Source organism: Eptatretus burgeri, chromosome 6 (assembly GCF_056783735.1).
Source record: "Eptatretus burgeri isolate ZD-2024b chromosome 6, Ebu_testis_v1, whole genome shotgun sequence".
Taxonomy (NCBI): Eukaryota; Metazoa; Chordata; class Myxini; order Myxiniformes; family Myxinidae; genus Eptatretus; species Eptatretus burgeri.
The window spans coordinates 96,452,963-96,465,462 of record NC_140966.1 but is presented as its reverse complement, the minus strand read 5'-3'; the positions used below and the strand labels follow the sequence as shown (position 1 = coordinate 96,465,462).

Here is a 12,500-nt window from a genome sequence, read left to right as displayed (position 1 = left end):
GAGAATTAACAGGGTCCAACTACACTTTTTTAAAGTTTGAGAAAAATGTAATCAAAAATTCAAAGTGGAATTGCCGCTATCTCATAACATTTTATTTTCATATCGTGTGCTACATAACAGGTACATATCAAGGTTACATAAAATAATCTTACTTAGTTTCCTCTGTTGCCCTTATACATGGACTTCTTCTAAATTTGAATGAAATGTCAGATAGACCCTGTTAATTCTCGGTCGACTATATGTGCATTTCTGATTCTGTTGGCTGTATATGTGTGCTCTGTGTCTGTCTGAATAAAGTGCTTGTGTGAACTTGTTCCCCGTTTCGCTGCGTCCTTCCCATTGTTGAATCTCCATCTTGCTTCACGTAACGGGTTCGGCGTGGGCTTAATACGCCCGATAATTCATCGGAACCGTCGAGGCCGACGATAACACCGCTCGGTTATCCCGATATTGCGGAACGGACCGCTTAAGCGGCCCGTATCCGGAGTCGACCTGTGGTGAGGTGCGATCGCCGGGTTTACCATCCGCGTGGGTACTTAGGTAGGTCGTGTTTGGCGACCAACCCTATCCCACGCGGGTGGCCGATTGGCACGATCGTGGTGAGGCCGAAAGGCCCACCCGTGACTAGCTCCCGGCGTTAGTCCGAGAGGGTCACGACAGAATTGTCCGTCCAGTGGGCGACGTGCCGTGATTCGAGTCACGTGGCCGATCGCACGTCGGCGGGCGCGAATTCGCAACAATATTAAACGCTGGGCGATGTATAAACACGATTGGGTTTGATTTATATCGAGTGAATATTAAACGCTGGGAGATGTATAAACACGATTGGGTTTGATAGGCTCCTGATGTTGGCTTCGTCCTTCTTGATGTAGCGTATGGTCGATTCATTCAAACCATAATGGCGTCCAACTGCGGCAAACCTTTTTCCTTCCCGAAGCATATCAAGCCCCTTAACCTTCTCCTGGAGCGTCAGGGCTTTCGTCTGGCGCTTCGGTTCCTTGCCAGAAGCCTGAGAAGGTGCTGGGCGTTTGGGCGGCATCGTAGGGCTTGGAGAAAAAAACGTAGAAAATATTCGAAGTTCACAAGCGGAACTTTGTCTCGTGCGGTGTGTGACTGGTCAAGCGCCACACGTTATAATTTATTGCTTAAATAATTTATATTTTATATATTCTTACCGCGATATACCGGTGGAATCCGCAGAAAAAAATTAGTTACGTTCCAAGGGAAAACCCGCGATGAACCGGGGGAGCGATAGGTGAAGCGCGATATAGCAGGGGATGACTATATATATATATATATATATATATATATATATATATATATATATATATATATATATATATATATATATATATATATATATATATATATATTCATTGTTATGGAATTCAGAATCCGATCCGACGAATGCATACAAACGTCCAGATCCTCAGATAGTTATTTCCCCAAATGCATGTCCAGGATAGACCTATCCCCATGTTTGGTGGGATTCTAAATGTGACGCGTTGAGAAGGGTAAAGAATAGATTCCCTCTGTTATGGAAAGCTCCTTTTTCCCTTTACGACAGACACATTCATGCACGTGAGATGGCAGTTAGCCCAATGGAGGCTCGCCACCCACCTTTTTCCATCAACGTTGACACCCACTTCTTTCACCAATGCCGACACCCGCCTTTTTCCATCGACGTTGACACCCACTTCTTTCACCGACACCGACAACCGCCTTTTTCCATCGACGTTGACACCCACTTCTTTCACCGACACCGACACCCGCCTTTTTCCATCGACATTTAACACCCTGTTCAGCAGCTTTATGGTTGCTAACTGGCTCTTTTTAATATCGGGCTGAACATTGAGGTGATAATTGTTGATGTTTTATGAGCGCTTCACGTTTTTGCTCGGTAATTCTGACAAATGGCTGCTTTCTGCCGTTCATCCTCAGGCATGGCGTCGTAGGCCAGGAATGGTCGCTGAATGGGCAGGTTGTCACGGGCAACGATTCGCAAATGGGGCAGGGTGGATTTGGCTGGAGTCTGCGCCGCCCAGACGGGCCACCTGTAAAAAGAGGATGAGAGGCCCGTTCGTGACCAGTCAGGTGGCGACGGCTTTGAGTCAGTTGGCGTCAGTGAGTCGGCGTCAGTCAGACGGCTTTTTCTTTCAGGTCAGTCGACAACCAGTCAGTCGGTGTTAGTCAGACGGCTGAAGGAGTCAGTCAGACCAGTCAGTTTGAGAGTCAGTTGGCGACGGTCAGTTTTGCGACAGTCAGTCAGACGGCTTTTTCAGTCAGTTGACCACCGGTCAGTTGGCGATAGCTGGTAGCGGTTCTGACAGCTTTGAGAGTATTTCAGTCAGTTCCAATCAGTCAGTCGGCACCAGTCAGACGGCACCACTGAGTTGGTGACAGCCTCAGCACCTTACAGCTTCTCACAGTGCCCCACAGCTCCTTAGCTTCTCACAGCTGTCCGTCAGTTGTGGCTCCTGGTGGCTCCTGGAGGTGGGTGACGCTTGGACCATTAATGCTCGTGACCTGCTCTTGGCGTACCTGATTCTTGGCGTCCCTGGTTCCTGGGGGTGATGACATGATGTTGTTTGGCATTCAAGCCTGTTCGCAAGTGGGTGCACGGCAAGGCTGGGTGCTGGCAATGGACAAGGCATGCTCACACATTTCAGGACATTTTTATTTGATGAGCGACGACTTTTATTTGGTGAGCGAGACTGAATTTCTCTTTCCCTGAATGATCTGCTGTGTACCCTTTTATTGTGTTTAATTGTTAAGTAAGGCAGAGAGATAAGACTCTGCTCTTTGTCCCTTTTTCTCTCAGTGCCTGATTGATTATTTATTTGCTTGCGATTATTTTGCTTGATTTATTGAGGTTCCAACTTGTCCGTGCTTGTCCTTTCCTTCCATTGATTTAGCATTGTCTGAACAGAGATAGACTGGGAGGTAATTACCACACAAATTGACCTGTAATAGTCGGCACGCACCAGCGGTTAAACGCTCGGCCACCCTAATTAAGATCCAATCAAGATAAGATTGGTGCATTGCTGAGGGCGCGCTCCCCATTCAGGAAACCATGTGACCTCTCGTTAAACTGCAAAATTAAATGGTGGACACTGGAACTCGTGGTTAACTGATTGGCAATTGTGGTTCTTAAGCAATCCACCATACCACAAAGTTAATTGTGAGCGGTGGCCCCATAGTCCATTTGCCATTTGGAGAACCTGGCAATGGTCTACAGTATAAGGTTTTTTGGTGGATTTGCAATCCCATGGGGTCCCTGAAGCAATTCAGCTTGGTTGTCCTCGAAACAAATTTGGGCATTTTTTTAAATATGCAAATTAGGGCCACCATTACCGAAAAACCTATTTTCTTCAATATCTTTGCAACTATGCATGGTAATGTCACAAACATGGTGTCTAGACTTATGTTTTCATGGTCAAGGATTACGATAAAGGCATGTAAAAAGTTATCACATGTATATATATATATATATATATATATATATATATATATATATATATATATATATATATATATATATATATATATATATATATATATATGACATAACTGTGACGGCTCTCAAAACATACTCGATTCTCTTTCAGGTGATCGAGATGGCTAGCGAAACGTGTCTCCTCCTGATCTGCTGTGAGAAGGGACCCCATCAGACAGTCAGAGTCCAAGGCATCAGGACAATGATTCAGCGGAGTAAAGACAGGGGTGAGGATGATGTTCATGTCAAGTTACAGGCCATTTTGTACTCACAGGGAGAGAATTTATCTGTGGAATGTCATAAGACGTGTTACTGTACTTACACGTCCAAACAGAATGTGGCTAAGTATATAGCCAGGGAAAGGAAAGAAGACTTTTCAACAACAGAGAGTGAACCAGAGACGAGCAGAGTTAGAAGGTTTCAACTTCCAACGTTTCAATTAAAAAAACATTGTTTGATCTGTGGTGATGACTGTCTTCCTAAAGACCCCAAACACCCTGACAGGTGGGAGCATATAATCCAGTGCGAGACCAGTGATCGCCTTGGTCTTACACCTTTCAAATATGTACTTTTAGATTTATGTGAGCAGAGAAATGATGATTGGGGTAGAAAGGTTGAAATCCGCATCAAAGGTGTTCTTACAGATTTACCTGCCGCAGACGCGCAATACCATAAGAAGTGTTATGATGCGTTCATGGTTATTCCTAAGTATACCAATTTGTCAATGAACTCTGATGTAATCGATGATGATGCTCTGAATTCGGTAATTAATGACATGTAAGCGAACCAACAACTCCGTACATGGACAGCTATTGAATTACATGATATGTACTGTCGTTTAGGTGGATTGTTATCTCGCAGGCAGATGTTCCAAAATCTCACAAACTATTTAGGTAATGACATTGTCGTTATACGTATAGAGGGTTGTGCCTCAGTTGTAGGGTTTAGACACCTTGTGGGTAAATCCTTGAAGCTGGTCGAGGTCGATTCAGTTGACGAAGACAGTGTGGACGCTGTGGTAAGGCAGGTCAAAGGTGAGGCACAAGCTGTATAGTACAATAGCGCAAACTATGATCTCGGAGAATTCACGTACAACAACACACTCAAACAAACTAGCACCACACTGCTCAAGATAATTTCAGAATTGGTTTCGGGGGGGGAGTGTGACAAAAAAAAGTCTCTCAGTCTAACCCAAGCTGTACAAAGTCACATCGCAGGCACTAGAACCCAGACAACGCTGGGGCTGGCAGTGAAGCTTCATCACAGGTATGGGAGTTCAGAGTTGATCAAGCTCCTACATGATCACAGTTTCATAGTCTCCTATGACGAGATCATACGTTTCCGCAAATCAGCTGCAAAATTTGCGGGTGAAAAGAGCAGTGTGCTACATCAGGCCATGGGCTTGGAACGGAGGATGGGGCCAATCTTTGGGTGGTTCGACAATTTTGATCTCCTGGTTTCAACTCCCAATGGACGCCGAGAGACCCACGTCATGGCTCATGAGTTCCAGCAGAATCTGGCTGGCATCATAGAGCTGGGTAATACTCGACCTGGGGTTATGAACCTTTTGATCCCACGCCTGCGCAAGACAGCAGCTGCAAATAATTTACATTCAGGCAAAATATATACATTTGAAAACTTTGTAAATGTCTTTATCATAATCAATGACCATGAAAACATAGGTATAGACACCATGTTTGTGACATTACCATGCATAGTTGCAAAGGTAGTGCAGAAAATAGGTTTTGGGGTAATGGCGGCAATTACTTTATATACAGACAAAATAAATACATGTAATAACTTTTTGCATGCCTTTATCGTAATCCTTGACCATGAAAACATAGGTCTAGATAACATTTTTGTGCCATTATCATTCAGAGTTGCAAAGATACTGAAGAAAATAGGTTTTTTGGTAATGGTGGCCCTAATTTGCATATTTAAAAAATTGCCCAAAGTTGGTCCGAGGACAACCAAGCTGAATTGCTTCAGAGACCCAGTGGGATAGCAAATCAACTTTAAAACTTTGTACAATAGACGATTGCAAGGTCCGCGATTGAACTCATAAGGATGGCAAATGGACTACCAGGTCCGGCTCTTCCGAGGACAAGCAGGGATTTAACCCCCTCATAATACACTCGGAACCCGTGGCCGTAACAATATATGTATATATATATGAAAATATAATTCAATTGAAATAATATAAAAGTTTCAAAGACTGCAGAATTAAAACAAACAAATTTCATTGAATCAGAAGTTTACTGCCATCGACGCACCCTCTTTTACCACCTTATTCAACAAGTTGAATTAATTATTCGTGCCCGTTGTTTGTGTCCTTCATGATATCCGTAAAAACAGCAAGTTTCCTGTTTGGAATGATTTTCAATTTTCTTTGACTGCCAGACAGCCAGATAGAATGAATTGCTTTACTGAGAGTACGCATACACACTTGGGACCGGACTGTAGAATTTATATATACTAGCCGAAACCCCGTCACAGACGGATCCCGTTCCATGAGCCCAATATGACACCCAGTGGCGGCTCTTGTAAGAGCCGGTTCCCAGTCGATGTACTCCATGGCCTTACCTAATGAGGCCTACAAAACGTCCTTGTACACGACATTTTTGGTGTACACTACTCCTTGTGAAGAAGTCCCCTGATTTGTGCATGTGTCCACTTTGACGTACAAACACCGTGTCAAAACTTCTCAAGTCACAGTACCGAGAAAAATGTGACGCGACCGCGAGGAGGAGCACAAAATTGGTCCTTCGGCGACAGACGTAATGACGTCAGCGAATGACCGATGATGTCATGACGTCCTTACGCCTCTCAGCGGTGACGTCACACGTCTCCATGTAAACGAAAAGTGATTTTTTTCTACTTCAGTGTTGAAAGTTGACTATTGCCACGATGTGCGATGCACTCTAACAGGTACGAAGTTTCTTTCAGTCCAGGTCACAGTACCGAGAAAAACGTGACGCGACCGCGAGGAGGAGCACAAAATTGGTCCTTCAGTATTAATATATAGATATATATATATATATATATATATATATATATATATATATATATATATATATATATATATATATATATATATATATATTTTTTTTTTTTTTTAACCACTCAATGAGAAAACATGAAATTAATTTAAAAAATAATGATCATAAATGGCATAATACTTAGATGGCAAATTTTGACTTGCGGTTCCCTTTAATAAATTGTCATATTCACATTAACATTCGGACGACTGTCAACACAAAGGTATTCGGTTCACACAAGAGTTTGGGTATAACTGTACCACATTGGTTGTCTGAAGGTTAAGATGTTTGACAAAGGAAAACGAGTCACTCCGTAATCCGAGCCAAATGGATGAAAGTTATACCGCACAATCGTAGGATGTTTGTGGTGCAACAGATATCTCATGCGACTCAAAATGCAATGTTCCCATCTTGTCCTGCCCGAAGGAACTCACTGTCGCACTTCATGCCCTGGTGCAAAAGGCCGTAGAGCAATGAGCCGCAGTGATCGCAAAAGGTTGGCCCACTGTAAGTGTGGGCCTTGAACTTGTGCTTGCTCCGTGGATCCTGGCAGACAAGGAGTAGAGACTGTTAGTCAATGTGGTCTTAAAAATGCTGAATTGCACCTTAGCAAAATCAAGAAAGCTGTAGGTGATGCTATTGTGGTTGTCCAGTAAAAGATAAGGTGCCCAAAGTTTCATCGAACTCATAAAATTAACCAGACTTAATGATTTAACATCTCGTAACCTGACAGTTCTTTTGATTAGTTGTAAAACATAGAACATCAAAATGTGGAAAGACATGCGTCATCCAATTGATTTTTTTTTTAAATCAAACGAGGCACAGAGGCTGACTCACTCAGGCCCAAAGACTCTGTATTGGTGACAAGTTAGTGGAATAATCTTACGCACTTTTAACCATGATGACTATCCACAAATCCAATAAGGACTACTAAGTCTCATAAAACATGAGCTCAATAAACGAGGCAGCTGCCTATGGCTGCAACACGACAATGCTTGTAGTCATCAGTGGAATATCTGGAACACAGATAATTATCAGACGACCTGAAACATGTACCTATAACCAGCTGGGTAACAAGTATAACTGTTTAGCAAGGACAGAACCATTTCTCCTTCAAAAAGCAATGGAAGACACCAAATTCTTCACCAAAAAGTGAAGTGACATCACAAGTGATGAAAAGTTTGGTTGGTCATGTACTCACCCTTCAGCTAACAGAGTATGGTTTCAATTCTTCATGGTTGAAGGCTGAACTATAAATTGTCATTGTGATGCTGTGCCAACAGGAGAACGCAGCAATTTTTTGTCACGTCAGGTCAGGTATGGGAGCATCCTCCGGAGCAGCGCGTTGCTGCGTCCACTTTCCACCGGTACTCCAGGGACCTCCGTCTGGCCATCCCCCAGGCAGATGTCTGGCCTATCCCCATCTCCTTGAGATGCTGATTAACCTGCTGCAACCACGAGGCACGTGGTCGGCTCATTGGCCTCCTCCACTCACGAGACTCCCTCGCTGAGAGAACCTGGTGAGCAGGATCAGCGTCAGGAAAACGAGCCACATGTCCATACAGCCGCAGCTGACGCTCACGGACTATGCAGGTAACAAATCTCATTTGAGTCTCTCTCAGCAACCGCTCGTTGAACACAAAGTCCGACCAGCGATAGCCAAGGATTCTCCGCAGAGACCTCGTACCAAAGGAATTAAATCACCATCTCGGCTTTTATTCCCGAGCTTTAAAAACAAAAAAGTGGGGGCAAGGGGGATATTGTAATCGGCTCCATCCGTCTGTATATCTGCCACACTATCTCCTCCTAAACGGTTGTGCAGAAATTCACCACCTTGGCAGTTATGATCACCACAAGGCCACAGAAGGTGCAGGAGCAGTATCATTTTGACCCTGCCCCCCTGTGGTGGAGTTTTTTTTGATTTGACCCTCGGTTCATGTCCGTGGGGGTGTGGACTTCAAGTCACAGGGGTCAAATTGAGAAAAACATTTAACTCTAAATTTGACATTGGGTCATTCCTTGTGGACCCTTTTGCCATCTTTCAACTTTGCTCAATAGGTGGGAAATGTGGGGATTCATCATGACATGCCATCGACTTCTCTCTAGTTTAACTCGTCATCCAATGGGGGATAAAAAAATCCAGCAGTCCCATCTACATTTAAGTTGCTGTGCAAGTTAAAGATCTTTCTCTAATAGAAGTTCGTGTGTGAGTGTGCAAGTGTGTGAGTACACGAACCAAATTCAAAGCTGGAAGTCAGCTGACTAATTCACACTACCTGCAGCCACTGGCGTCACTGGGCACTGGCCGATGGGGCAAGTGCCCCAAATCTAGTTTAACCCCTTGGCTGCGATAGGCCACTTGATAATGATTGGCCTATTTTCCTACATGCGTCACTGTGCTAAATGTTTTATTGGGGTTGGAGGTGGGAATCTGAGGTTCGAGGGAGCCCGGGCCCCAAATCTTTTTGGAAGCTAGCGACACCTCTGCCTGTAGAAAATGGCACAGCTGGGATTTTAATGTGCTCCAGGGGGGGTACCATGAGATAATGGCATGCCCAATTCCCCTCAAAGTTCCCTTTTACATTTTAACCAACTCACATAATGAAAACAATCACAATGACTGTGTCTGACATTCATTTCTCTGTGTCTCCTCTCCTCCTCAAATCACGCTGGGTGGTTTGCAATTGCCTTCTCAGCAGTCAGTTATGGGAGAAATTTGGATTTTGCACAGGGTGTTGGTGATAACTTGTCCATTCTTCCTCAGAAGACACTGCGGCATCTTTAACGTCTACCTACTTCACATTATTATTAAATAATGCGAGCAGACGGATCTCCACCTTCACGTCCATTCGACGCAACACCCTGCCCACTAAATTGAAGCGCACTTATTGATGAAATGCTCTGCCAATGAAACACCAACCCGACAGTTTTGTAGTCAGGTTGAGAATTGAACCCACGCCAGACACCTCCAGGGGGGAAGTGCACCCACAACCTCTGTGCAATCCCGTCGGATTACCATTTTCACTTTACCGGACACAAATATTTAGAAATAATATTTTGGTTCCAAAATAGAAATGGTGAGTATGAAGATGTAAAATTGAAACCCTGTGGACCAGCAAATGCTCCAGGAATGTTCAATAGGACAGTGCGCGCACACACATTTGTGTGCTACCGCTGCTCATATCACTCAAAATAAAAATAAAAATCAAGAAAACCTTACGATACAGTGGGCACATAACAACGTGCACACTGACCACTGAAAGACCACCAGAGGGAGGCAACGCTTTAGCTGGCAGAGCCCAAAGTGCATGATCAGGATCTAAGGGTTCAAAAAAGCATGGCAACACCTTCAGGTAAATGGATAAATACCATAAACTAGAAGGGCACTCCATCGGTAGAGCGTATACCTCCGCCACGTAATTCTTGATCCACGAGAACATATCGGGCCCAACACATTTTTGAAACATCATGCTATACAGTACTATATCATTTTTGGCCCAATCTCTCAATGGTGAAGAATCACTTTAAAAATTAAATAATTCTCGTATCCAGATCCGGATTCGGATCTTCACCAAAATCGAATCAATTCTTCCTTGTCACACACCCAACTTGTCCGTCCGCAACTTTTTGAGACATCGTGCTATATATCGTTTTTGGCCCGATCTCTCAATGGTGAAGAATCACTTAGAAAATTCTAGTAGTTGAATCTGCATCCGGATCTCAACCAAAATCTAATCAGTTCATCCTTGTCAAACACCGGACATGTCTACAAAATTTCATCCGGATCCGTGTGCAACTTTGTGAGATATCCTGCACACAAACAGATAGACAAACAGACAGAAAGGGGTGATAACATAACCTCCTTCACCTTTGATGGTGGAGGTTATAAACAACAAACCAAAAAAAAAATAATAACAAGTCTGAAGACGACGATGGTTCACGAGCGGTATTTGACCATGTAGATTGTTTCAGAAGTCAAGGATGAGACATTGTGATAATGTTTGACCAAGTTATAAAAATGATCAACATGATGTGGTACGAGTGACAGGTTATTAGCTGAAAATGTCGAAAACTCGGTTTCGTTCAACAACTTTAAAAATTTTACCTTTGCATAACCTTTAAAGGTCACAAAACAATGTTGTGGGCATTAAAATAAGGAATCAGGATACGTGCTATAGCTTATTGGAGTTAGTTCGTCGAAGAAGGTCGAAAACCCGGTTCGATTCCCACAACTTTGAAAATTTGACCTTTGTGAACTTTAAAGGTCAAAGGTCAAGGATTATGACCTTTGGTGCAAAACTTCCTCTGGAACATTCCAGGAACAATACAACGTCATATAGGCTATATGGCATTTCGCACTCCTCGGATTATCCATACTTTGATGAAATCAGCGTAAAAACAAAGTTGAAGGGGGCGCCACAGGCAAGGTGTTCAAGATCGAGCAAAATGGTTTCAAGACTTTAGGTGGGGAATGACCTCAAGATTATGCCTAAAAAATATTGTCATCCGAGCTCTCAAAGTTTGGGCGGTCGTATGATTTTTATGTCAAAATTCGCAGTTTTCTAAATTTGTGACCTTGTGACCTTGACCTTGGGACGAAAATGAAAAATCAAGCTCCGTGGGGCTATCAGCTACCCCCTAAAAACACAATTCGCAATTTTCTAAGTTCGTGACCTTGTGACAATTTATGTCAAAATTCGCAATTTTCTAAGTTTGTGAACTTGTGACCTTGACATTGGGACGAAAATGAAGAATTGAGCTCCGTGGGGCTATGCAGGAGCCATTGGGCTAACCAAATACCAGATTCCTGCCGAAAACCCCTGCCAGATTCGACAAACCCCCGAGGAGAAGATGCAAATTGAAATTGGCTACCCCCTAAAAACACAATTCACAATTTTCTAAGTTTGTGACCTTGTGACCTTGACCTTGGGACGAAAATTAAAATTCGAGCTCCATGGGGCTATGCAGGTGCCATTGGGCTAACCAAATACTGAAACTCCTGCCAGATTCGACAAACCCCTCAGAGAAGATAAATTTTTATGTCAAAATTTGCAATTTTCTAAGTTCGTGACCTTGTGACAAAAATGAAATTTCGAGCTCCGTAGGGCTATGCAGGTGCCATTGGGCTAACCAAATACCGAAACCCGTCAGATTCTACAAAACCCGGAGGAGAAGATGCAATTTGAAATCGGCTACCCCTTAAAAACATGTTTTTTGGGTGGAGATCCACCCAAAATGGGCGCACCACGCCCATTCTCAGGAAAACACAACTAGATCATGATATAAACCTCCCACCAAAATTTTATCAGGATCGGATCAAAACCCACGGAGCTATGCTCGGGACAGACAGACAGACAGACAGACAGACAGACAAGCCGGTAGGCGGACATGGGTAGTCGACTACCCAATAGAACCTGACGCGATTGGCCCATTCGATGGGGAATGACCTGAGGATTAAGCACAAGAAAATTCATGATTCTTGCTTCAAGGGTTAATGCTGCAGATTGTTTTTTCATTAAAATACCCCCACATTTAGAGGTTTTCTGGCCATTGCTAGGCAACGGAGGGGTCCGTAGCAACGGTTCTTTCTCACACATAGCTAGGACATACCATGAACCTACCATACCAGTTTCATGTATATCTGCCTCATAGTCTGAGATATAACGAACTTCGTTTTTTTGTTGTTTTTGACCAGGGTTCATTCAAAGTCTATCTTCTCCGACAGTTTTCATAGGATCCGGCTGGAAATTTTTGACAATATGGCTGAATGTACTGCCCACAGTCGCTCGTCGCCCGATTTTTGCTTTTCGAAAAAATAAATTTTTTTTGATGATTTTTCAAAAATTTCAAAGTTCCGTTGCCAGGCAACGGTGGTGTCCATAGCAACGGTTCTCATTTGTACATAACTAGGTCATGGTATGAACCTACCAACCAAGTTTCATCGAAATCGCCATTGTATTCACTGA

The 12,500-nt window shown here is 43.4% G+C and overlaps 1 protein-coding gene and 1 pseudogene across 2 annotated transcripts in view; one reads left to right on the top strand and one right to left on the bottom strand.

Moving 5' to 3' along the window:
• LOC147025399 (protein kinase C alpha type-like) overlaps window positions 1-12,500 on the bottom strand; it is a 325,473-nt gene that overhangs the window by 190,723 nt on the left and 122,250 nt on the right. For both annotated transcript variants that reach the window (XM_085886367.1, XM_085886366.1), the window contains exon 4: window positions 6,969-7,080. In XM_085886367.1, the coding sequence (XP_085742493.1) occupies window positions 6,969-7,080 (112 nt within the window). The remainder of the gene's footprint in view (window positions 1-6,968; window positions 7,081-12,500) is intronic.
• On the top strand, window positions 3,618-6,851 carry LOC147025401 (uncharacterized; annotated as a pseudogene).